Here is a 26,616-nt window from a genome sequence, read left to right on the forward strand (position 1 = left end):
TAAACACTTGAAATACAAGTAGTTAAAAAATTTTACATTTACTTTACATATAAAATTCACTTAATAATTTTATTTTCAATATCCTTCATCTTCTGACGCTATAAAGTCGTCATCAGTTATTTCCCCTTCGCTTTCCTCGCTACTTATCACTTCATCGTACACTTCGCTTCTTATAGTCACATTATTCTCATTAAAATATTTCTCCAATATCCCGAAATCTTCTTTATACATCCCATTAAATGTATAATTCGCTTCTGCACTTATTGTCATATCAAATGTTTTAGCTTGTAATGAGCTTACATTTATCCTACTAAATTCCACACTATGAATATCTTTTATATTTATTTTTATAGACCTAGGTAGAAATATAAGACAATTTTCTAAAGGATAAATTTGCCCTTCATATGCCTTATAAGTGCATTTTAGTGCTCTACGCTTGTCAGTAGTTAAGAATTTCGAAGATATCGAGTCACATTCCAGTAATCTTTCGAAGATGTCTATTAAGACATCTGAGAGTAAACCAGTATACCTTTTCTCCAATCTTGAGTCATTTATATCAATATCAATTTCTTCATTACTAAATGCTAATACTAATAAATTATATTTTGTTAATCCTTGTCTTATAGGTTGATCAAGATTTAATATTATATATTTATCTTTATCAGTTACATAATTCTTATCTAAACAATAAATTTCTTTTACATTCCTATAATATATTTTATGATCATAACTGTATCCAATAATTCTAAAATATTCTTTATACAACATAAAGTTGTTTTTCCCCCTTGGATAGATCATAGTAATATTTTCAAATATTACTAAATCTTCTTCTACATTATTATTACAAGCATCTTTAATTTCTTTAATATTTTCTTTAGTAGTAACAAATCTTACTTCTACATTATCGAATTTTATACTTATTTCGTTTCTAATATCAGCAATACAGTCGATATCTTTTATAGGTATTTCGAATATAGTTTTATCAGTACTAAATTCTATAAATCCTTTACCATTGACTATTAAGTCACCTTTAGTTATATTTTTAATTTCTAATTCTTTCAAATATAGATTTATTTTGTATGATTCGTTACAAATTTTTATAATTGGTTCTATGAAAGATTCAGAGATACCTTTTAAAAAGAAATTAGTTTCGGAGTAAATCCGAAGATTTACTCCCAGAGTACCTCTAAACATTTCTATATCTTTGATATTAGAAGCGTTTATAGTACAAATTTCGTTATTTTGTTTTTTTATAGCAATTCCTTCTTGAGACATTTTAAAAATGACATTTTCATTTTCAAGAAGACAATTTTCTACCGTCAAAATTTCCATGGGGTAGAAAATTTATAAAAATTTATACGAAACTTTAAAAAATAAATTTCAAATGTATTATATTGAAATATCATGTAGAACATAATTTAAACTATAAGAAATTAAATATAGCAAAAAGTTTAGTCTAATAATATATACGAAACTTTAAAAAATATATTTGAAATTGTCAATGTTTTCTTTGAAATGTATTATATTGAAATATCATGTAGAACATAATTTAAACTATGAAGAATTAAATAGAACAAAATAAAGTTTAGTCTAATAATATATACGAAACTTTAAAAAATAAATTTCAAATCTCTTTATATATATGACATGTAGAACATAATTTAAATTATAAAAAATTTTATATAGCAAAATAAAGTTTAGTCTAATAATTTATACGAAACTTAAATAAAATAATAATAATTACAAATATAAATTTATAATACACATTATTTTTTAAATTAATTGTTTAATAAAAGAATCCTAATATACTTCCCCCCAAATTATTCCCAATACATTCATTATGGTCAATTATCCCTTTCTCAGTACTAAACAATAAATGCCCAAATTGTCTAGCCGGTAACAAGCGAGATCTATAATTCTCAATATGATCGAGACTGACTTTATAATTGGGACAAATGGCCCCGCATTTATTAAGCCGCCCATTAAGCCAGACTATAGTTTTACCTTTCCTCTTGTCGTCTACATAGGAGTATTTAGTGATGTACCCATGCTTAAGCATCTGCTTGAGGAAGTCTCTGGTGACAGAGTTACTCTCATGGAGAAGGAGTTGTCTCTTTCCTGCTCTTGAGGCATTATTAATGGCCTTGCATAAATTTGAGAGCTGCTTCATATGGGCAAAAAAAAAGAAGATTTTAAAAAACATTATATTTAATAGTACTGTATTAAATATAATGTAATATATATAAAGAACAAGAAAAAGATTTTATAAAAACATTATATTTAATACAGTACTATAAATATAATGTAAAATGCACAAATCTCAATATTATATAATTTTTATTATTGTAAATTTTAAATGTTTATTTCCTGGTAAATCCTAGTCGGCTCTCATCTTCTATCTCATATGTCTTATTCTTACTTATTTTAGGCATACTTCTCTTCTTAATATTAAACACTTCTTTACTCTTCTTAATCTTCTTATCTTTAATATCTTTAATATCTTTCTTATCTTTAATATCTTTAATATCTTTAATATCTTCTATATTATCTGCAAATTTGGGTATCTCTTCTTCTCGTACTTCACTCGTCTTTATCATTTCACTCTCTTCTTCTTCTTTTATAAACTCATCTCCATCTTCTTCTTTACTTTTCTCTACCATCTTATCAATCTCATCTTTATAAAACTGACTATCTTTATACTTAATAAATACATCTTTATTATCTCCTAACTTGTACTTATTCTTATTTCCTCCTACCCAGACTCGTCTTAATTCCCCAAGTGTCCACTTGTCAAGAAGTGTCGACTTGACTTGACTTTTTAGTACACCCATTTTGCGATGAGACGAAGCGCAGTCTGAACAAATGAAGAGAGAGAAGGTTAGAGATACCCAAATTGGAGAAGATTTAGAACAATCAGCACATTTATTATTTACAGGATTGGATTTTATATTCTTAAAGAATTTGTAAGTAAGAGATTTCTCAATGATCTGAGAATCAGATGAAGGAATATTCATAGAATCAGATGAAAGATCTGTGGATTTATCATGAGATTGGATATTGTCTTTACTCATATAAAAGAAGGGGTTAATATAAAGAATAACTTATATAGAGAAATAATATATAGAAATATGTATTTTTTATTTTGTGGAGTTTGTTTGTTCATTTATGAGTTTGTTTGTTCATTTATGAGTTTGTTTGTTTTTTGGATTTTTACTATAAATATAAAAAATCTGCATGAAATTTCAGAAGAGTGAATTCCTCTGAAGAGAGAGAATCTACTGCATGAAAAATGAAATGAAAAAATCGAGAACATTTATTTAAAACGAGAGAGCAAATTAAAACGAAAGATAATTTATATAACTTGTATGCTACTACATGAATCTATATATGTTCATGTTTAATATGATAGTTTCTTCTACTATATTATCATGTATTATATGATAGTTTCTTCTACTAGTATGCTACATATTAGTTTAATCTACTAGTATACTACTACATATTAGTTTAATCTACTATATTATCATGTATCATTTACATACAGAATATTAATTTTAAGATTCCTCTTAGTCCTCTACTAGTACTAGTAGTAGTCTTGGGGGTCGAGTGATATTCCTCATACATCTTCTCCATATTCCTATAGGGTATCTTTATGTCATAATCTATCCCTTCTAGTATCTTCCTCTCTACTCTACTAATATACACACAGGGGATATGTGACACCCCTGTCCATGACTCATTAGTGTATGAGTGGTCCATATACAGCTTACTGGATATTATAACAGAGCATATAAATACTAAGTATCTGTCTCTCTCTTGGATATCTTCTCTTGTAGTATATTTATCATATACATATTTACCATTGAAGATTATATACAAGTTTATTCTTGACTTTATAAGGCATGTGTAAATTCTGTCTACTGTAAGATAGTCAGAGACAGAGGAGTATAAAATACTCTTAAGTTTAGTGTCCATATGTAAAGAGAGAGATGTTTTATATTTATAAACAAAAGGAGAACTAAAACACCAATAGGAAATTACTTATAAGATACAATTATATTAATATATATGATATGTTAATATAATGAATATATGATATGTTAATATATATATGATATGTTTTTATAATGATATGTTAATATAATACTATATGTATTTAATGTGTTATACAATATTATATACATGTGTTACATAGTAATATTATTAATTATTTATTTCGTCTTCTCCTGGATTTCTTCCTTGACTTCATCTCTCGCTTCTTCTTCCCTTTGGTCAGATACACAGGATACTTCTTCTTATTCTTACTCACTCTCTCTTTCCTACTCAACTCGGGCTCATATTCTATCTCCTCACTCACTTCCTCTACTTTCTTCTTTATAGTCTTCTCTATCTTCTGGATCTTCTTAGTGTTGTCTACATCAACATACTCCTTCTCCAGATCATCTAACTCCTTCTGAGTTCTAAGGAGAGTAAAACCAGTGTCTGGTTTTGTGTATTTTAGAGTGGAGAGAAGTTTAAGGGCGGATTTCTTAAAGAGTTTCTCACGTTTTAGTACATCATTAACATCTTCCAGTATTATTTTATCCATAAGAAAATGCAGGGGGTACTAAAAAATTATTAAGTTGTATAGATCTATATTATACATATTATTATACTATTGTACTAATATAATATTATTATAATATTGTATTAATATAATATTATTATATTATTATACATATATCTATATTATATACTACTATCTATATTATTGTATTAATACATGTTATTTTTATACCCCCTTTTTCTATGTCTTCAGATTTCCCGACAAGTTTACCCTCTAAATTGAGATCTTGTAAATTGTGCTCTGCACTCTCCCCTCTCTCAAAGTTCAAGTCTAAGGGATGCCCAAACTGCACTACTGTCCCTAAGGACTCAGATTTCACATCTCCCAGATTTAAAGGACTAATAGGCCTAGTCGACCCATCTCGGAGTTGGGTGGCCCTTTGGCAGAGGATCAGTACATGTAAAAGGGGAGTGTATAGTATGGTAGTAGAAGGAGAAGTAGAAGAGGAGATATTAATAGAGTATGAGAAATCAGGACAAACATATACTGACAGAAATGAGTCCTTTAAACTTTAACTGATCTATAAGTAGTATTATAGTTAACTTAAAATTATTTTAAGTTAACTTATATTATATTGATAGTTATAATTAATTTAACTTTATTTGAGTTATATTATATTTTAAGTTAACTTTATTTATGATATATTGAATTTAAAGTTAACTTTATTTAAGTTATATTGATTTATAAATTACATATTATAATACATATATAATACATATACAATATAATACTACATAATACATATATACTCTAATATACAATATCATAATACAATATTATCCAATATAATACTATTAAATATTAAATACTTGTTTATTCTTGCTTCTCTTCTATTCCCATCTCTACATTACTTATATACCGATCAATCTCCTCATACACATTATCAGGTAATATCCTCAAATCTACTTCTATCTCATTATTCTCCACATATTCCCCCGCACTATATTTCTGTATTATCTTCGCCACACTATCAGTGTGGCCTTTACTCAGATTTAATATCCTATTCCCTAATTCTATCCTCTCATTTAAACTATAATTCTTTAATACTACTGTACTATCATTCTTATCTTTTAACTTATTCTCTAACATCTTACATTCCTTAGTATACTGACTTATCTTCTTCTTTAATTCTAATATCCTCCCTTTTATATCTTTTGGTTCATATTTACTTAATAATAAATTTATTAATTCATTTAATTCACTACCACATCTGTAAACTTCTGATCCTGAATCATTAAACTTATGACAATTATCTACTATTAATTTTAAATCATTAGTAAATTCATCAATATTCTGATACATTTTATTATCCAATTTATCTTTTATAGTTTTCAAATCCATAGGATTCTTTATTATTTCATAATATTGTGGTAATAAATTAGAATTTACTGGTTCTAAAAATGGCCAAGTAAAAGTTTTATATTTATTTTGTAAGATATTATTAATTAAATCTATACAAAATTCATATTCATCAATATTTATAGTATCTCCTGATCTTATAATACGTTTAGATCTTTCTAAATTAATTTCTGGTCTTTTTCGTTTTTTACAAATTTCTACAGGTAATTCATTAAAAAGTAAGTCATAATTTTGTTCAAGATTTTTTCCCATAATATATACTTCAGAATCAGGATGATTGTAAATATAACAATTATTAAACATTAGTTTTATATCTGAATTAAATGAAGAAGGAGAAGAATACATTTTAGTATCAAGTTTCTTTTTTATAGTAGAAATGTCCATAGGGAATTTGACTTTTAAAGGGTAATCAGGGATACCATATTTTACAGGGTCTACAGGTTCAAGAAAAGGAAAAGCGGAAGGATTCCGCTTTAATTTTTGTAAGATTGTAGAACAATATTTCATTTGGTAATCCAAGAGGGCTTGATCTTGTTCCATAAGGGCAAAAAAAAATAAAATAAAATTTAAGTAGGTATTATTTATTTATACATATGTATAATATGTATATATATTTTATAAATAAAGTATACATAATACATATGTATAAATATAAAATTTGTTGTTTTTTTTTGTTGATTATTTATTTTTAAAATGTGCATAAATAAAAAGAAAGAAAAATCATTATAAGCTTTTAACAAATATCTTCCATTTGTTAAGATTAAATCCAGAGACACCTGGCTCAATACACCATTTAAGAACACGACTCATAAAATGCCCAAGATAAACTATCACTAAGTCTTCCCTCGGCAAAGACACTTACACTGTAAAGTCAGCACACTGTGGTTTATAAGACACAGAGTAATTTATAATAAATACAGAGTAATTTATTATAAATACAGAGTATTATGCGTCATAATAAATCATATATAACACAATATATAAAACAATATAGTAGATATCAAATATATGTAACAAATATAATCTACATATATAAACTACACATATAAAATATATATAACACAATATAAAACAACATAGTAGATATAAACTACATATATAAAATATATATATAAAATAGATGTAATACAATATAACACAACATAGTAGATATAAAATATATATTATATTTTATTGATACTGTCAAATACTTCCTGTACTTCTTCTTTACTATACACCCTAAACTCCTTTCCTCTATACACTCCTATATCAATATCTTCACTCTTCACACTCCTCCCACAATATTCCCTTATACATTCCACACATGTACTTATATTGTCATCAAGCATCCCTTTCCTTCTCTCTAATAATCTCCCACTCTCCGTATACTCCCGGCCTATAGTCCCGACTTGTAAACTTGTGTAACTTCCACTCGGGTCTACCCTGTACATCTTATTATCTCCCACTATAAGAAGTAGAGTCCCAAAAGGCCTATATCCCTTCTTGATAGTGTATTCTTGTATCTGTCTACTAAACTGTTCTACAAATAGTCTGATTGGGATATTAGTAGAGTATATGTCAGTATATTCTTCAGATATCTTTAGAGATAAGTTGTACTGGATCCTGAAGTCAGGCTGACAGCCTGAGTAAGTAATACCCAAGTTTGGGGATATTTGGTAGATCTTCTTGTATTCTGAGAGGATGACGAGGTTATTAGATTCCTTGAGACTTGCTAGTACTACGCCGTCTTCTGATACACACCCTACTGAGAGGGAGCCCTGAGTGGCAGCCTTTAGGGCGTTGTCGCATTGGTCAAGTTTCCCTTCACTAGTGAAGAGAGTGAGTTGTTTATGAGTGTCAAGGAACATATAAAAAGGGGTATAAAAGAAATGATTTATATGATTTAGTTTAGATATTATTTATTTAGTTTAGATTTATATTTGATTTAGATTTATAAGATTTATAAGATTTAGTTTTATACAGTCTTTTAGATATAACTTAATATCTTATAATACATATTACATATATTTAAATACATAATATTACATATATTTAAATACATATTATAATATATTACATCTTACAATATATATATTTTCTCCTCATATAATTGACTCCTCATTATTTTGTATGTTCTTCTTTACTATATACTCCTTCTTCTTCTCTTTACACTCCTCTTTAAACTTCTTATACTCCCCACTATCTATAAACTTCTCTTCTCCATCTACTTCCACTCTCATCTTAACTTTCTCATACCCTTCTCTCTCTAATACACTTATAATCTCCAGTACTTGTCCTTTCACACTCCCCATATTTATATTATACACTCTCTTCACTACTCTCCTACACTCTTCATTCCTCATAAACTTACCATCTTTCTGTATCTTCTTTCTTACTCTGTCTACTATCTGATTCTCTATCATTTGTAACTCATACTCCCTGGTCAAGATATTCTTCTGCTCATGACCATATAAGATAATATACTTGATAATGTCTAGAACAGGGAGATTAAAAAGAGATAAGTCTTCTTTACTGCATCTTATACCAGTAGTGACATTCTTATAGATAATAGTACTGGGGATACAGTCTGAGAGGGGAGAGATATTGTGATGATATTCGTAGAGTTTATTAGGGTAGACGGGGATACTGTAAGTCTTATTATATTTCTTAAGAGTGATAATTGAGACATTAGTCAATTTCTTCATATTTGCGGGTGTGAACATAAAAGCTAAGGAGGGGGTGATATGATAATATTTATTAAGTAATGATAGATTAGATATATGAAAGATGTATAAAATAAATACTATATAATATACAATGCACATTATATAATATTTTATATAGTAGTATACAATATTATATATTATAATATATACATTATATTACATATATTACATACTACATTATAACATACAGTAAGATAAAATATATTAAATTTTATATAATAATAAATATAAGACTTTTATTGTACATTATTATTTAAATCTTATTTGAAATAATTCACTACTTCATGTATGTCGGGTCTCTTCTTATAATCCATCTGTAACATCTTCTTACTAATCTGATCCATCTTAATCCCCCGGAAATTATTCCTCCTTAATTTCAACCAGGCCTCGCCTTTCTTGGGTAGATTTATCCCCCTTAATATTTCTAAGTAAATTAGTCCCAGGCTGAATATGTCTGAGGAGGGGGTGCAGATATTCCTGAGTATCTCAGGGGCCATGTATCTCTTGTCTCCGTCTAATTTAATATCTTCATTCTCCTTAGTACTAATCCCCAAATCACCTATTTTAAATATGTAATCATTTATATTATCTTTATGTATGATATGTATATTATCTTTATGTATACTATCTTTATGTATACTATCTTTATGTATGATATGTATATTATCTTTATGTTTACTATCTTGATTTATACTATCTTTATGTATACTATCTTTATCATCCTTACTATTATGTATCATACTATCTTGATTTATACTATTTTTATCATTACTCTTGTATTTTTCTTGTAATAAAATGTTCTCGGGTTTGATGTCTAAATGTACATACCCTTTAATATGTATCTCCCTTACTCCCCGACTTATATCATACATTATCTTCCTTAATAACTCCCTACTAATCACTTCCTTCTTCTTATAAAACACACTAGTCAAATAATCCCTGAGATTCCCCCCATTACAATACTCTAACTCTATAAAGAAATGAGACTGGTATGTGTAAGAAGAAATAAATCTAGTCACATACTCAGACTCAATAATCTTAAGGATAGAGACTTCTTTATTGTACATATCATAATCTAAGGAATTCTTAATGGGAAGTTTAGACTTCTTAAGGACTGTGTCCTTATTCGTCTTATAAACAAGATAGAAATCTCCTTCTCCTATTAAAAGAAGATTATCATAATCATCTGAACTAATAATACTAGGGATATTAAAATCAAGTATACTGGAATCAATCATGTCTCTATAAACTACTTTCTTGACCGGGGTCTTGGGTGTACTGAAAATATTCTCTGTGACTTCTTGTTTTAATGTAAAGGACTTCTTATTTGGCATAAAAGGAGGGGGGTACAATAAAAAAAAGACAAGAATAAAGAGGAACTAGTTACTCTTTATGATTATGGGGGATATTTCTATACTCAAAATCTCTACCGTCGTCTTGTTTTTTATTCCAGTCTCGGGACTGACCGGGATTTACATTTATATCTCTATTATTTTTATCTCTTTGATGATCTCTATTACTTTGGTCTCTAGTATTTTGGTCTCTAGTATTTTGGTATATGTTGCGGGAACTGTCTCTGTTTGTATAATTATCGCGAGGGTTGTCTCTACTAGGATTATTATCTCTGGTCTGGTATCTATCTTTTTGTATGTAATTATCTCTGGATTGATAATTATCTCTAGGCTGGAAATTATCACGGGGTTGATAATTTCTTGATTGTTTATCTCTATTTTGATAAGTGTCTCTGGGTTGGTAAGTATCTCTAGGTTGATAATCTTTTTTGTAATTATCTCTATTTTGGTAATTGTCTCTAGGCTGATAATTTCTATCTTTTTGTACGTAGTTTTCTCTATTTTGGTAAGTATCTCTAGATTGGTAGTCTTTTTTGTAGTTGTCTCTATTTTGGAAGTTGTCTCTTGGTTGGTAAGTATCTTTTTGTTGATAATTTCTATCTTTTTGTATGTAGTTGTCTTTTTGATATATATTTCTATCTTTCTGTATGTAGTTGTCTTTTTGTTGATAGTTTCTGTCTTTTTGGTAAATATTTCTATCTTTTGATTCAATATTCGTCTGATTATAATAATTTCTATCTTTTGATTCAATAATCTCCCGTGGTTGATTTATAGTCTTCTGATCTTCTTTTTTATTTATATTCGCTTCACTTTTATATGCATACTCTTTTATAAAACTAGGCGCATTCTCCACATTAATATCTCCTATCATCCCATCTTCTTCTCCTTCTTGTATTTCATATTTCTCATCTATAGGATCTCTTTCTCTCAAATCCATTATCTTCTTCTCTACATACTCAATATCAAATGGTAAATTAAAACACTCAGGATTCTTTCTCAAATCTATACATCTTTTAGTACTGGACTTTACATTTCCTTTCTTACACATTTCATTTAATTTACTATATAAAATCGTATAATTCTCTACCCACATATCATCTAATATCCTTCTAGTATCACCAACCATAAGACTATATCTAACTTCTTCTTGACTGATAACATTAAGATCTAATGAATCAATATAAGAGAAAATCCATGTGGGTGGATCTAAGAGAGAAGAAATAAGGAAATGGGGCTTGCTGCATGAAGAACCATATCGACATCTTCCTTGTTGGAAAAATGGACAGGGGTCAAGAACCATATGAGGGATAATTTAGAGGAGAAAAAAATGGAAAATTATTTTATGCAGAAAATGCGTATTTATATTTTTAGAGGGGAGTTTGTTTGTTTAAACAAACAAAGTGGGAAAAGAAAAAAATATATATAAAAATATAAAACTAGTACTAAACATGTATGATTTACACTTCAAGATAAAAAATTATTTATTAGTATATAAAATATAAAACTATATATTTTTCCTAATTTAGTTGCTACAAGTATAACCTAGAATGATTTTACAGAAGAAATATCTATTACAATTGATATCTTATAAAAAAGATGTAAATGTTTAAATTGTGTAACATAAAACAAGTTAAAAGAGATAGTACGGTCCCCTTAATGCACATCATAACGTGTAATTATTGCATATGATAAATCTTTTAGTACAAATTGTTGGAATGAAAACATGGGTTTATTTATTATAAAATATTTAAGAAACAACATGTCAAATATATCAAAACACAGACACAATATATTTGACATATGTGGCACTTCCTACACTACCCCTCCTTTAAAAGCTTTACATGATTTCGGCTTGCCGTAACTGTTTTTCCACTGTCCAATAAAACTTTAAATGAATGAAATTTTTGTTCTGCTACCACTCCTTTTTCTTCCCATTTAGGTTCAAGTTTTCCTCTTATAGGGAGAATTAAATAGTACCAGACCCTATCTCCAACCTTTATGGTTTCCTTACTCTCACCATTTTTCTTTCCACCCGTGTTATACTCAAGTCTGTAGGCTTCTAAATTTTTAATGGCCTGTTCCTGATATTCTTTCTTTTCTTTTGATGTCTTAATCCCTTCCTGTAAGTCCAATTTATTAAGCACCATTCCTGTAATAAGTTCTACTGGGGCGCAGCCTATAGCCCTATGGTAAGACTGCATATAGGCCTTGACCAATTTAGGAACGCATTTTGCCCAATCAAATTTCCCAAATTCCGTAATTTTCCTTAACTTTGAACCCATTGTTCTATTAAATCTCTCCACAAGCCCCGTGGTCGTAGGTTTGTAGAGGGAACCATATTTCCAGATGAAATTCTTAATCCTTGCATATTCATCACAGATTTTATTTCTGAACTCTTTACCATTATCAGTTAGTATGGCTTTCGGAACTCCATGTTTCCTGACTATATGTTTATCGATCAAATAAACAACCGTATTCATATCCTTTGTATAAACCGGCACTACCTCTGCGATTTTTGAGAAATGGTCTATCATTGTTAATAAAAACTTGTATCCTTGCTCACTCTCTTTCAGAGGGCCTACCATGTCTAACTCCCAGATTTCTCCTAATTTATTTGCTACCACTGGTACAATATCTTTAAATTTTCTCTGAGGTTTTTCCTTTTGACAAACTTCACAGTTGTCTACATAGTCTTCTATATCTTTGTTCATATGCTTCCAGGTGTATTTTTGACCAATATTGTACTTCATGTTTTGTTTTGATCCGTGGCCCAATAAATCATGATAAAACTTTAACAATACCGATGTTCTCTCTTTTTTTATAACTTTCTTTTGTACTAAATGAATTTCCAAAACATTCTCTCCCTCCTTTTTAAATTCTCTGCTCAGGTGATCTGTATGGTTTGATGGTCCTGTTATATATTCAATATCAAAGTCATATTCTTGTAAAATCAATGACCATCTAGCCAGCCTAGCTTTGACGTTTCTAGACTTAAATAAATATTTCAGAGCTTGATGATCAGTTTTTAATGTAAACTTACCTAATAATAAGTATTCTCTGAAATGTTGAATGGATTTTATTACCGCCAATAGTTCTTGTTCCGTCGTGGAGTAATTCTTTTCCGTCTTTGAGTGCAGGGAGCTGTAATAAGAAACAATCTTTTCTTTTCCTCCAATTACTTGTGCCAAAGTGGCGCCACATCCCTCGTTTGATGCATCTGTTGTCAAAATGAACTTATCCTTCAAGTTTGGGATAGTCAACAAGGCCGTTCTCTTCATGGCCTGTTTTACCTCTTCAATATCCTTACGATATTTAGCGTTTTGTTCTACATTTTTCCAAAAGTTCTCAGCGTCCTCATTCTTGAGCCTGATTATATCAAATAATGGGCTAATTATCTTGTGACTGTTTTTTATAAATTTTGCACAGTAATTATACAACCCCAACAATGATTGTAGCTTTTTCTTATTTTTAGGGATTGGTAGCTTCTGAATACTCCTCACTCTCTCTTCATCTACCCTTATTCCTTCCTTTGATATTACATGACCTAAAATTCTTAACTCGGTCTTCTTAAATTCGCATTTCTCCTGATTAAGTTTCAATCCTACCGATTTGAGCTTTTCCAATACCATTTGAACATCTCTCCTATGGTCTTCTTCAGTTTTACTATAAATTAGTATATCATCCATATATACTACAACAAACTTAAACAAAAATTCCCTTAATATATCATTCATCACCCGCTGAAATGTAGCTGGTCCGTTAACAAGCCCAAATGGCATTTTAGTAAATTCGAATAACCCTTCTCTACAGGCAAAAGCTGTCTTCTCAATATCACAAGGCGCCATATCTATTTGGTGATAGCCAGATTCAGCGTCTAATTTGGTAAAGTAAGTAGCACCTTCTAATGCGTTTATGAATTCTTCTACACGGGGCATTGGATATGCATCCCTAATCGTCACGTCATTCAGTCTTCTATAATCCACGCATAGCCTATGGTCTCCATTCTTTTTTGGAACAATAATTATTGGGCTTCTCCATGAACTTTCACTAGGTCTTATTATCCTAAGCTAAGATATTCTTTTATTATTTTCGATGCTATGTCCTCTTTTGCAGCACCCAACTTGTATAACTGTGATAATATTGGGTTATCATCCTTCGTGATGATTTTATGGTATCCTATGGCTTTACCCTTTGCCATTTGTCCAGATTCAATTTCCATTCTATTATCCCCAAATCTTAAACTAATTCTGTATTTATCGAGTAGCCCATGTCCTATGATGCATGGGATTGTGATATCTCTTGTTATAATGAATTTATCCTCAAATATCATCCCATCAATTTTAATTTTAACTACCGTTTCACCAATAATTTTTATCCTCGAACCATTTGCTGCTCTAAGCTGTTGTTTCGAAATATTAACAACAGTTTTATTCGGTAACAGTTCTGGTCTAATAAGATTTAAATCGGCTCCTGTATCAATCAGTACTTTGAATTTTCCTCCTGAATTGCTTAATGACGCAGCTTTAAGTGTTGTTCTAATGTCCTTAGACTTCGACACGGAATAGTTAAAAATAAACTTATAAGAATCATTTTCCTCATTTTGTTCCTCCTTCTCTGTGGCCTTTTCTACAGCTCTAACATTCTTATGGAAGCTATTGAATTTGCATTGTGAAACTATATGGCCCCTTTTCCCGCAAATAAAACACTTAATTTTTCCATTTTTTTCTGTTTTCTCATTATTGTTCCACCAGACCTTTTCTTTTATCGCATCTACCTCCCTAGATTCTCCTCGAGCCACTTCTGTATATCTTTGGACATTCGCTGACTTCATATTACTCAGAGCTCTGTAAATGTACCTCCACGATAAGGTATCTTTATTATTTACTAGCACCAAATTTGCCAAATCCTTGGGTAGTCCTTTTAACGCAAAGGCAATTAATATACTCTCCGGGACATTACCTTTGCGTGCTAGTCCCGCCATCTTATCCAAATAATTTAAAATCGAGCCTCCATGGTATACTAACGCCGAAAGTTTATCAATGCATATTTTTAACTGCATTTTACTAAAAAATCTTTCTTTAAATAATTCAATTAGCTTATCAAATCTAAGTCCTACTGGCAGTGAATTAATCCAGTCTCTCGCTTCATCCTTTAGAGACATTTTAAACAGGAGCATCAGTTTCCCCTCGCTGTACTCCAGCAACCTCCCCACCTCTAAAATGTCCTCCACGAACTGCTGTGGGTCATCATCCTCTTCATTTCTAAATATCAACTCTTTCTTGTCGTTCTCGCCAAATTGTTGGAATGAAAACATGGGTTTATTTATTATAAAATATTTAAGAAACAACATGTCAAATATATCAAAACACAGACACAATATATTTGACATATGTGGCACTTCCTACACAAATAATTTATAGAAAAATGGAAGCATGAAATAATATTCTTCTTTGTATAAGAAGAAAAGAATAATTAAAAATTTACAAAAAAAGTCGAAAATATCAAAAAAACAAATCACTGCTTTTTAAATTGAGACAAGGGCACAAATATTAAAGTTTAAACATGTATTGTAAACATTATACAAAAATAAGATAAATGACCTAAGATTCAAAATCTAATGGATTGAATAATAAATAGGATAAATAAGAACTGGCGTACTCCAAGGAATGCGGCTTGTTCTAAAGTAGTACTCTAAAGAACCATATGTTTGCCCGTCTGCCCCTGACAGGCTTTTATAACTTTTATTTTTAATTTGTTTATTAGAATTCATTGGAGTCAAAAATAAAATATTAAGAAGGAGGGGAAACCATTTGATAGTTGTAAAATACATCCTGTAAGAAATAGAGATGATTATGTGGTCATAATACCATAGGAACCTTATAATGACAAAAAATACATTAGAAAAGTAAATTGCAATCTATGTTGTTTTTAAGTAAAAATGACTTCATGTAAGGCAAAGTATATTCAGATTATATAAAATATCATTTATACTTGAGATCTTAAGATTGAAACTAAAGTTGATTATCACAAACGAAAGCCTTATTATTTATAATCTTGATTTTGTAGAGACAATAAAAACATGACTCTTTTATTAATTTATTTGTTATGAACAACAATGAGTACTAAATACAACTCCTATAATAGGCAGAATACACTACTTATATGCTTCTTGAAATTTTTTATCAGTATATATATTAATTTTTTATTAATACAAAGCAAATCGCAATAATACGTAATAAATACTGAGCTAAAACAGATTGGCGCAATAAAATGCAAAACAATGCAGAAAATAATGCATGCATTATAAATAAATTTGTGTATTTAATTATAATTTAATGAAAAAAAATATTTTTTTAATTTATTATATCTAAAGTAGATATGGTTTATTTTTTTAATTCTAATTTGAATACATAAAATTTTTATGAAGATACTAGAAAATAGTATTTGCCTTGTATTAAATTACCACATATTAATGTTTTATTTTATACTAATTCTTGTGGTATTATCTTTTCTCAATGATTGAAGACATATTCTATATGGATATTTTATTTTACACTTTATACGAATAATTCTTGTAGCATTTTTTTTTCATATTGGAAATAAAAATAAATAATCGAGGCATATATTAGACTCAATATAATTAAATTTTTTTTGTACATGTAAGAAATATTGCTTATCAATATATTATATCAAGTGACAGATCTTCATTAGCCCTAAAATTGCCCCGGAGACCCGAAAATGCTATTCTATAATCATTCTTCTCTTTGCCCAACTATGTTTATAGGCGGGAAGATGCACAATATTTTCTCGCTGTAAACATATAAGTTAATCATACTCAGAAGACATAAAGACGAAGATAAACAATATAAATTCTAAGTTTAATCCGTCTTCACAGACTGATGAGGAACTATCAGCCCCCAAATTATTTATTTTAGACAGAAAAATTCAACTTGATAAGTTTTATAAAACAAATTTGTTCAATAATCTACTTAAAAACTATATAATAATGGCCAATTTATCTGAAGCGTCAGGGATTTTTCAGATTAATACAATAGTTTAATGACTAATAAACCAAAAGCAAATAAAGCTCTTTTTACTGTATATCTTTGCTGGTCTCTTTCATATCACTTTACCCCTTACAATTACATAAAATATCCTTATTTTTGTTTATACTTTAAAAAAATAAAATTCACAATCTAAACTATTAAAAATTGTATTATAATGTATTTTCTACAGTTATATCAAAAAAAAACTTTCATATTATTTTATTTTTAACAAATTGATTACTGTATTGTATTTACTGTATATAAACCATTTTGAGAGGTTTTTTTTATGTTTAAAAAATTTAAAAATTTTTGCAAGTCAAAAGTTCATAGTTCAAGACAATAAAAGCAATATTTTTTATGATTAATTTTTTAATAATTGGGTTGAAAATTTTTATCCTTGGTTTAAAAATATTTAAAAAAGGAGAAGAATTCAAAAAGATAGTAACACGTCATAATAGTATCATTTTATAAAGGCTCTATTCTATAAAAAAACATTTACCATAATATATATATTTTATCAATTTTTATATCATATTAAATATATTTAAACGAATAATTTTATTGGTCTATATAACTAAACCCCTTACACGTCATAAATAAAAAAAGTATTTTATGTCCTCAATGTACAAACAAAACATGTATAATATGTATATTACTCCTATAATTCATCATAAGGTTTAATATTTACTATTTATCATTATAAGTGCGGGAAAATACTAAAGGGTATGAACTTTTTTAGACCACGAACCCTAGAAGATCTCGCAAATGTACTGCTAATAACTTTATTAATCACATTGTCGATCCAAATATTTGTTAATGTTAACAGATACTTACTATTTATAAGTGTTTGTATCTTAATATGGATATCAAAACATAAACTATTCTGTTTAGTTATCATACTAGTAGTGTACAGCTTCAAATTTGATTTGATAATGTTCAATCCAAACAAAGTAAATTTTGGTAATGAAATTGTTACATCGGATCTACAAAATATGGACAAACCCGCGTTAGATAATAAAGATGAAAGTATTGAGAATGAGTTGGCTAAAAAAACTCCTCAAACTAAAAAACAAAAAACATTGACATTGGTTTTATCTGATGATATAACAACTGTGGAAAGTTTAGATGGAACAAAGTTAAAAATTGAAGAAACCGAGATCAAAACAGAATAAAAAAAATAGAATAAAAAAAATTGTTCATTTTTAAAGGTAAATATATTGGTTATATCAAATAAAAGTATTTTTAATTATATTTGATTTTTTGGATTTTTTAAATTATATAAAGAATAAACACAACATATTGCAACAATGATGATATAATATGTAAAGTATAAATATTTTTGTAAACTGGCCTTATTTAATATTTTGATGTAAAACTTATTTCTTTATTTTCTCTTAACTATAAAAAATTTGCTGATGTATCTCCAAATCTACATGTTTTTTGAAATTAATGTAAAACTAGATATATACATTGTTCATAGACTATATGATACACCAAAAATAATTTCATATATAGGACTAAAAAATTTTTAAAGACTTAGGATATTTAAACCATTATATTGTGGGGAAACTTTTAAAATACAACCTATATTAGATATAATAAGCTCTTTTTGTTATTCTATATTAAACAAATCCATAATCCTTGTTAAACTATCATTTTTTGTCTAATAAATTTAGCTACTAATCTTATTCGTCATCGGTATGTACTTCTTGCATTGTGTCTATGCAATTAAAGTTACATTTTTGGAGTACAAGTACAAACGATCTTAAAATATCAATACATATATGACAAATTCTAAAGATTTTTTGTTTTAAATATATCTGTATGGATTTTTATGGTTTAAGCATTGATTATAATATGTTTGCGATGTAAAATCAACAAAAAAGTAGCAAAAAAATTATTGTAACATATTAATGCACGTAGTTTGCGCACGTTATTTAAACAATATATTGAAGTAAAAAATAAAAGAATAATTTACATGTTAACAATATAACATCAAAAAGCATAGTTTCTTACCTATTTTCGGAAGTATATTTATACGGGCGTATAAGAAGTATACTAGTGTAAGATATATTGTTATCAAATATTATTATTTCTTTAGTAGTATCTCGGCTTACATAAACATAAAATTGATCTAATGCTATACAGAAACAATTTGTAATTGCTTGAATTTAATCTGTTTACATAATATACCAATCTTAATGGACAATAGGGATTAGTGGGCAATGTTAAAGTACGAATTATATAAATTACATATGAATATAACTAGATAAGTGTCACATAAACAATTTTTAGTCTAAAAACAAACTAGTTTGTAGCATTAGACTTCACTGACTTAAGAATAAAAATGAAGGCGTTATATGTGCAATTGAAGAGTCTAAGCTGTAGAATAAAACAACTTTTGAGTGCCGAAGATAAATTTCTTTAATAATTCAAATTGAATCAATGAATTCTAACAATGTGATGTCTTTATTATCTTAGTAAGATAAAAAACAGAAAAGTTTCAAAAAAAATGAATTTTTTAGATTATCTCAAAGCATCACGATTTGAATAAAAATAGTACAATACTAAATGTTTAAATACATTTTTTAATAATTTAATGTTTACTGAAAAAAAATTAGGCAATTGTTGCAACTTTACACAATAACACAATGGTTAAATAATAAATAATACTTAAGATATAATTCAATCTATTTAGATATTTATAGCACAGTTTGCCAGGTATCACCCGATTCGGCTCATCACAGGCCTTGGTTTTATACAATTATTCGATTTTGAGCTAAATGTTCAGCTTCATTCTTCTTTACAAGTCGCATAATGTTATAAAAAACTTTGAAGATGAAGTGACATGAAAAAACGTATATATGTCAAAAAATAGTATACAATTAAAAAAAAATAAGATTATAATCATGAATATATACTGTGTATATGTAAAAAATCAAGTGAAACTTAATTTAAACAAATCAATATTAAGATGAATCTTAGAAGTATTTCGATCAAAACATAGAAAATAGTAGCCAACGGAAAACAAGTAAGAAGATACAGGATAACGTTATCATGTATAAAAATAAAAAACTATAGAAGTATTGGGGAAAATTTAGAAACTGGATAAATTCTATAATTTAATTGATCATTGCTTATCTTTTTTGTAAATACATGCCCCGTGTCAAAAATATCAAATGGACAATTCAAATGACGTGTTTTTAATATATTTAAAATTTTAATGTCTTCATTCACTGATATTTTCTTTTATACTTTATTTTTTTTGTTTTTTTTTATTTAATTGATTAAATAAATTGGTTTTTACAGCAAAAAAAAATTATTTAAATACTAAAAAAAACTTGCCCCTTAAGATGATTTCAATATTAATCGTATTTCAGGTTATACAGATAATCAAAACGAGTTCAGAAAACATATCTGTGGATATAAACGAAGAAAGCGTATCTGAAAACTGTTCAGCGGACTGTCCAAGAATTTTTATTAGCGATAGAATTTTAACTTACAACTATACAAAATTGGAAAATTTGAAGATTTTTGCATAGATAGTATTTGAAGCTATAACAGCTAATCCGCGTTTTAATCAGTTACTAAAAAATGAATTTCCGCCCAGAGGAGAGGATTATCATAAATTAACATTTCTAAAATATTTTCGGTTTTTAAAAAATATTAAAAAACAAAAAACATATGTTTTGAAGAAAAGTCTTGGTAATAAATTGTTGCTTTCTTTGGCTAACAAAACTAGGGACTTGATTAATGCATTAGCAAAAATTGATATGCAAAAAAGCAAACTTTCATATATGGTTATTAATCAATATATTAGATCATCTATTGATATAGTTTTAGATGATAATTGTATCTGGAATGTCCTCAAGGTGTTTGATGAAGTGAAATATCAAAACTTACTCAACGTCGCTAAGCATTATAAGAGATATACCCTTATAGCGGAATCCAATACAGAATTTAAAATTGTTCCTTTAAAAAAATTAACAGATTATAAATCTTGGAGATATTCTATACAACCATCTATCGCGGCCAAATCAACTAACTTTACCCATTCAGATACTACAGATCATTCAGACCAATCTAGTTTAAATTCCGATAATAATTAAAAAAATTTATAGTTCAATAATTTTATTTTTGTTATACACTTTTTATTTTTAATAAATGAAAAAAATAAAATATTAATTACACCTAATATCCATTATATTAAAGTTATCATTGCAGTGTCTATATAATTGTTGTATTATTCATGTGGTCACAATACGTGGAATACTTTAGTAACGTCATAAACTGAATAAATTGTTAAAAAAATTGAGCAAATTTGTAAAGCTTTAGGCTTAAATAGGAGGTCTAAAAAACAATTACTCTACGCTAAAAATAAGTAGACAAAGTCAATGCTTTTTTTAGCTTTTTCGGATGACAGAAATTAGATTTTATCATATAATATATATAACAAAGATTATGAAAACATTAAGGAAAGTCCATTGGGCTTATGTATTATGGTCATAGGAAAACATATGGATTATTGTTAGAAGTCTTTCAATAATTGGCCATTACACCATTCACTTTTAAAAAAAATTAAAAAGACAAAATGGGAGCTATGTAGTATGCTGATGCTTGAGCGGACAAAAGATTGAATGAATTTGAGCTTAAGCATAATATTGAACAACTGTATGGAATGAATAAATGGTCTTAGATAATGGGAACCGCGAAACTTCAAGCTTTACTATGAATTCCATTTTTCAATGTGTTATATACAATACATCAAAACTTTTTATGATTTTTTTATATTATCTATTTGTTTATCTTTAGTTGTCAAGTCTTTATATGCAGTTGATTTCAAAATCATTAAATGTCATCTAAGAACGCCATATTATTACAGTAAACGATTTGTCATGGAAAAATAATTATCAATATAGTTTCACTTTCAATTTTATTTAGATTGTAGACACAAATAAAATTCGAGAATTAATTTATTAGCTTAGATATTGGTTTGAATTGTTGATACAATGATTTTTAAACTATAATTGACAAAATAATACTTTTTTATCTTGTATGTTACTACAAAGATTGTTATACAAATTGTTGAACCATTGGAATATTTTATATTGCAATTTATGTACAGTTTTACGAAATTAATATTAATTATCCTGGCCTAAATTCAGGTAATTGAAGATATATGATGTAATTATAAAGGAGGGAAATACTATGTCCTCCGTTATATTTTATAAATATCGATTAGATATTTTATGAATCAATTATGAAAATCAATGAGATTGAAAAAGCTATATATTACAAAAGTGAATACCCTTAATAATTCAAACCGATCAGGCATGAATAAACATGTGGTAATGAAATCGTGATGCATCGTATATTATAAAAATAGGTATTCTCTAACGTCTGCATAATTACAAATGTAAATATATATTTTTTGTAGGCAAACATTTCTAAAATAAATATTTTTATTTTTATTGAAATTTGTTTTCAATTATTTGCATTTTTTAGAATTACAAATTTATATTTTTTTTATCTATTAGACATATCCAAGTTCGGGCTTATTTATTTATTAATATAATTAGGATAATAATCCATAAAATTATTGATTCTAAACATTCAATCATCTTTTTAATTTAGTTCTGATGCTTATTATAATTCTATTTATTTGATAATTTATAAAAAAACTTTTTTAATTTTGAGATTGAAATTTTTTATTTATAAATGATGTTATTGATAGCGGTTTTTAATCATTTATTGTACACTACACTTAGACCATTTAAAAATCGGATTAAAAATAAAAAAAGTTTTAGTAAAAACAGAGAACTTATATAAATATTATTCTTAATATTGTCAATGAACTCAAAAAAAATATGGATTATTGTTAATGTTTATAATTTTATATAAAAAATGACTTCTTCTTTTGTTTACAACTTAATAAAGCATCAATTGTTCTAATTACTGTTCTGCAAAAAAAAATTACAACATGCGAGAAAATTTTATAACACAATTTTGAATCATAATAGATGACAATAAATAAAAAAACAACCATCTAATAAATTACTTGTTTAATTAAAAAGCATCTTTAATTTTTTTTTAATTTATGATGTATTATTTCGGGTTGCATAATTTTGTTGGAGAAAAATCAATTTGTTATTTGTTGAAAGCTTTGCCTTTCCTCTCGCAAAAATATGTGTACAATGTATAAAAAAAAAACTTAGTTGTAAAAAATAATAAATTGATTTAAAGTAAGATAAATTTTGCAGTAAATTTTCATTTTTATGTATATTTTTGTTAATGCAAATTCGCATAATATTATATATCTGAAATAGATCCCATAATATTATTTGACTATATTTTATTTTTTAATTTTGAAGCACATATTTAGCACAAAAAAAATAATTTATTAATTTGAATTTCTAGATTTAGGGGAGAAAAAAAATATCTGCGGGTTAAATATGTATAAAAAGGAGAAAAGTACATTAGATTTGCACACGTCAGATAAAATCCCTTATGATAAAATAATTTATTAATTTATGTGACGGTAGACAAACTCATCCAATTTTTTTTACGTATGTGTTAAGTATTTTAAATAAAAGATTTTATTGGTTATTTAAAGTTCAAACCTTACTCATTGCAAACCAGAAAAATTTTATAAATTAAATATATATAAGTACTATCGATTTTTATAGAATAATTAATCGTAAGGTTTATTTTTTTATTGAATTTGTCTATTTAAACTCAAAATTCTCTTAGGGGTATGAACTTTTTAAAATCGCAAACCATAGACAATTACGCCAAACCAAAGCTATGCGCTTTGATAGTTTTATTAACTATCCAACTATTGATTACTATCAACGTTTACTTATTAATAATCAGTGTTTGTATTTTAATATGGATAACAAAATACAAATTATTCTGTTTTATTATGATAGCACTAGTATACAGTTTTAAATATGATTTGTTATTCATCAGTCCAAATAAACCATTTGGTAAGAGGGATAACTACAAAGTCAATTATGAAGAAGAATTGAATTTATTTGATCAAAGAAATGTAGAAAACAAAAATGCGTTAGATACTATAGACGGAAGTACTGCCATTGGATCGCCAATAGTAGTTAAAAATATTAGAGCTAAAAAACGATATCATTTAAATTTGATATTTGATGGTGAAGATGATTCAACTATTATAGGTCATAATGGAGAGTACGTATATACTGAAGAAACTACAACTTCGGTAAAACAATAAAATAAAGATATTAGTAGCAAAAAGAATTTTTTTTATTTGTTCAAAATTAATATATAACCATACTCTTGTTTTATTTTACTTTTTATTCTTATCTTTCCATATAATAGTTGGTACATGGCCGTTTGGAACCCGCTTTAGGAAAATGAACCCGCACTGGGGAAAATAAACCCGCATTGAAATTTTAAGGAACCCCCCTTTAAAAAAATGGCAAAATTGGCAAAAACAATGTTTGTTGAGGCAGATGAGGTTTTTGGTGATGTAATGTATTTATACGTGGAATATAAAGAAAAGTTTATTTTGGAAACATTTGATGCTGAATCAGTGCGCCTTGCTCGTTTCTGTAACTAGTAGAATACTGCTTTTTCCTTGAGGTGATACAAGAAAATGTATAACCTGTTTCTATATGATCTCTAATCAATGGGTAGCATATGATGTCACATTAGCTAAGCAAAGGGATGGAGCACAGTAATAAGAATCACTTTATAAATGCCGTAACCTCTAGCGATTCTGAGTCATAATATTATATAATTTAGTTGGTTTCGGCTCATTCCTATAAGAGATATTTGATCTTAACATAAACAAAGAAGAACACTATGAGTACCTTTTACAGTTTCACTAGGCTTTTCAAATTCCCAAAAATTAACGGATAAATTGTCTTCTGTCATTATTTAAAATAAATCATCAAGTCCTTTTTTTATAACTTTTTTTATTTTTCCCTTTTTTTGAATTTTTCAAAGCGGGTTTATTATCCCAAAGCGGGTTCATTTTCCCAATGCGGGTTCATTTTCACAAAGCGGGTTCCAAACGGTCATGTACCTAATATTTGAATCTAGAAAGAAAATCAACTGAATTACCAAAGTAGTACTAACAAGGATGATTTTTAATATAAATGCGACTTTATCAATATTTATGATTCTTATTTATAAAAGAATAGTTTCATTATAACGTTAGTAAACTGTTTTTATGATTATATATAAGTAGTATTTTGTTTTTTTGAATATAAATTTTATAATCATGAGTTCTGTTTTTAGTCAGTATCTAGATTAACAACATTTCGTGCAATATATAATACTTTTTTAAAATTACAACAATTTTCGCTTTTTAATAGCATTTACACAATGTATTGTTACTAAATAAACCTCTTTTGACATTATATATTTTTTAGTGTCCAAAAAAAAAATATTTTTGTATAAAAAAATACAAAAATCTAAAATAAACATATTTGCTGAAAACAAAATCGACTTGTTGATTTATCAACAATATATACAAGCGGGCGTTGTGCAAGGATGAAAAAATTTGCTATATATTTGTTATACATTGTTTCTTTTACAGCAAATATGAGAGAATAAAATGTTTTATTGCCAAAAAATCATTCTAAGAATAAAAATTATAAAAACAAAAAAAGAAGATTTCCTAATAATATTAAATTTGATTTTTTTGATATTGCTGCTTTTTGCAATGGTTATAAGTTATATATATATATATAATATAAACGAATCAGCATGTTAAAATATATTGGAAATTTGGATTTTGCACTAATTTAATGTACAAGTAGGTAATATTATAAAAGAATAGAGGCCATTTATAATGCTCGAATTTATTGCATATTAAGATAGGAATGTTGAATTTGCTTTAAAACATAATAAATTGATTGAAATAATTAAATAGTTCTTGTTAAAATTTAACGAAAAAATTAAGATAAATGTTTTTGCAATGGTCTTTTTATGGCTTCTATTGTGCCAAACATTCTAAAATTCTATATTAACATAATATACAAATTAATTGAGATATATAGATCTAATTTGCTTTTAGTTGGCGAATGAAATTATACAAGATGTTTAGTTTTACATCTATATCATGTAAAAGTTAAATCCATAGGTTGTTGATTATACAAGAACAATATAATAAAATAATTATAAATGGAAGTGGTCATTTATATTAATATTTCGAATAATCAAAGACGAAAATATTTGTTTTTAAGTTTATAGACTTGATCAAAAACTCTCAAATTGTAATTTCAATATAAACGCATGAGATAATTTTCAGAAAAAATGTGTGCAACTTATAGACACAATTATACAATAGTGATATAAATAATGATCTCAATCCAATTTAGATCAAATATATGCATAGTTTTTTTTTTTTGAAAACTTTGTACTTATATTAAGATTGATAAAATATCCTAAAAAATACATTTTAGTTAACTTAAAATAAAAATATACTAGTATATAGAAAATTTTGTTTAGCTTAAAAAGCGTGTACAGATCTTATGGAAACAAAGAATAATTAATTTTTTTTTTAATTATTG

The 26,616-nt window shown here is 27.3% G+C and overlaps 14 protein-coding genes across 14 annotated transcripts; 4 read left to right on the top strand and 10 right to left on the bottom strand.

Annotated features, from left to right (window-relative positions):
- Window positions 1-75: 75 nt before the first annotated feature.
- Window positions 76-1,332, bottom strand: VNE69_10007 (FACT complex subunit POB3; the record flags this gene model as incomplete). Its single annotated transcript, XM_065474728.1, has 1 exon — window positions 76-1,332. The coding sequence occupies one exon, from the start codon at window positions 1,330-1,332 to the stop codon at window positions 76-78; it is 1,257 nt and encodes a 418-aa protein (XP_065330800.1).
- Window positions 1,333-1,786: 454 nt separating this feature from the next.
- On the bottom strand, window positions 1,787-2,170 carry VNE69_10008 (ribosomal protein uS8; the record flags this gene model as incomplete). Its single annotated transcript, XM_065474729.1, has 1 exon — window positions 1,787-2,170. One exon carries the CDS (start codon window positions 2,168-2,170, stop codon window positions 1,787-1,789), a length of 384 nt encoding a protein of 127 aa, XP_065330801.1.
- A 190-nt stretch (window positions 2,171-2,360) lies between these two features.
- Window positions 2,361-3,071, bottom strand: VNE69_10009 (ADP-ribosylation factor GTPase-activating protein GLO3; the record flags this gene model as incomplete). The annotated part of the gene is made up of 1 exon (XM_065474730.1): window positions 2,361-3,071. The coding sequence occupies one exon, from the start codon at window positions 3,069-3,071 to the stop codon at window positions 2,361-2,363; it is 711 nt and encodes a 236-aa protein (XP_065330802.1).
- A 460-nt stretch (window positions 3,072-3,531) lies between these two features.
- Window positions 3,532-3,972, bottom strand: VNE69_10010 (cyclin-like protein; the record flags this gene model as incomplete). The annotated part of the gene is made up of 1 exon (XM_065474731.1): window positions 3,532-3,972. The coding sequence occupies one exon, from the start codon at window positions 3,970-3,972 to the stop codon at window positions 3,532-3,534; it is 441 nt and encodes a 146-aa protein (XP_065330803.1).
- Window positions 3,973-4,204: 232 nt separating this feature from the next.
- Window positions 4,205-4,585, bottom strand: VNE69_10011 (uncharacterized protein; the record flags this gene model as incomplete). The annotated part of the gene is made up of 1 exon (XM_065474732.1): window positions 4,205-4,585. One exon carries the CDS (start codon window positions 4,583-4,585, stop codon window positions 4,205-4,207), a length of 381 nt encoding a protein of 126 aa, XP_065330804.1.
- A 200-nt stretch (window positions 4,586-4,785) lies between these two features.
- VNE69_10012 (transcription elongation factor SPT4) lies at window positions 4,786-5,118 on the top strand (the record flags this gene model as incomplete). The annotated part of the gene is made up of 1 exon (XM_065474733.1): window positions 4,786-5,118. The coding sequence occupies one exon, from the start codon at window positions 4,786-4,788 to the stop codon at window positions 5,116-5,118; it is 333 nt and encodes a 110-aa protein (XP_065330805.1).
- Window positions 5,119-5,416: 298 nt separating this feature from the next.
- Window positions 5,417-6,502, bottom strand: VNE69_10013 (bromodomain-containing protein; the record flags this gene model as incomplete). Its single annotated transcript, XM_065474734.1, has 1 exon — window positions 5,417-6,502. The coding sequence occupies one exon, from the start codon at window positions 6,500-6,502 to the stop codon at window positions 5,417-5,419; it is 1,086 nt and encodes a 361-aa protein (XP_065330806.1).
- A 623-nt stretch (window positions 6,503-7,125) lies between these two features.
- On the bottom strand, window positions 7,126-7,809 carry VNE69_10014 (proteasome subunit PSA2 (PSA2); the record flags this gene model as incomplete). Its single annotated transcript, XM_065474735.1, has 1 exon — window positions 7,126-7,809. One exon carries the CDS (start codon window positions 7,807-7,809, stop codon window positions 7,126-7,128), a length of 684 nt encoding a protein of 227 aa, XP_065330807.1.
- Window positions 7,810-8,043: 234 nt separating this feature from the next.
- On the bottom strand, window positions 8,044-8,664 carry VNE69_10015 (ribosome biogenesis protein SBDS; the record flags this gene model as incomplete). Its single annotated transcript, XM_065474736.1, has 1 exon — window positions 8,044-8,664. One exon carries the CDS (start codon window positions 8,662-8,664, stop codon window positions 8,044-8,046), a length of 621 nt encoding a protein of 206 aa, XP_065330808.1.
- Window positions 8,665-8,927: 263 nt separating this feature from the next.
- On the bottom strand, window positions 8,928-10,001 carry VNE69_10016 (Wee1-like protein kinase; the record flags this gene model as incomplete). The annotated part of the gene is made up of 1 exon (XM_065474737.1): window positions 8,928-10,001. The coding sequence occupies one exon, from the start codon at window positions 9,999-10,001 to the stop codon at window positions 8,928-8,930; it is 1,074 nt and encodes a 357-aa protein (XP_065330809.1).
- Window positions 10,002-10,050: 49 nt separating this feature from the next.
- Window positions 10,051-11,319, bottom strand: VNE69_10017 (uncharacterized protein; the record flags this gene model as incomplete). The annotated part of the gene is made up of 1 exon (XM_065474738.1): window positions 10,051-11,319. The coding sequence occupies one exon, from the start codon at window positions 11,317-11,319 to the stop codon at window positions 10,051-10,053; it is 1,269 nt and encodes a 422-aa protein (XP_065330810.1).
- A 6,471-nt stretch (window positions 11,320-17,790) lies between these two features.
- VNE69_10018 (uncharacterized protein) lies at window positions 17,791-18,237 on the top strand (the record flags this gene model as incomplete). The annotated part of the gene is made up of 1 exon (XM_065474739.1): window positions 17,791-18,237. One exon carries the CDS (start codon window positions 17,791-17,793, stop codon window positions 18,235-18,237), a length of 447 nt encoding a protein of 148 aa, XP_065330811.1.
- Window positions 18,238-20,862: 2,625 nt separating this feature from the next.
- Window positions 20,863-21,174, top strand: VNE69_10019 (putative SP-containing protein; the record flags this gene model as incomplete). Its single annotated transcript, XM_065474740.1, has 1 exon — window positions 20,863-21,174. One exon carries the CDS (start codon window positions 20,863-20,865, stop codon window positions 21,172-21,174), a length of 312 nt encoding a protein of 103 aa, XP_065330812.1.
- A 2,645-nt stretch (window positions 21,175-23,819) lies between these two features.
- On the top strand, window positions 23,820-24,308 carry VNE69_10020 (uncharacterized protein; the record flags this gene model as incomplete). Its single annotated transcript, XM_065474741.1, has 1 exon — window positions 23,820-24,308. One exon carries the CDS (start codon window positions 23,820-23,822, stop codon window positions 24,306-24,308), a length of 489 nt encoding a protein of 162 aa, XP_065330813.1.
- Between the last annotated feature and the right edge of the window lie 2,308 nt (window positions 24,309-26,616).

The sequence above is a fragment of the Vairimorpha necatrix genome, chromosome 10 (assembly GCF_036630325.1).
Source record: "Vairimorpha necatrix chromosome 10, complete sequence".
In the NCBI taxonomy this organism is placed as follows: Eukaryota; Fungi; Microsporidia; family Nosematidae; genus Vairimorpha; species Vairimorpha necatrix.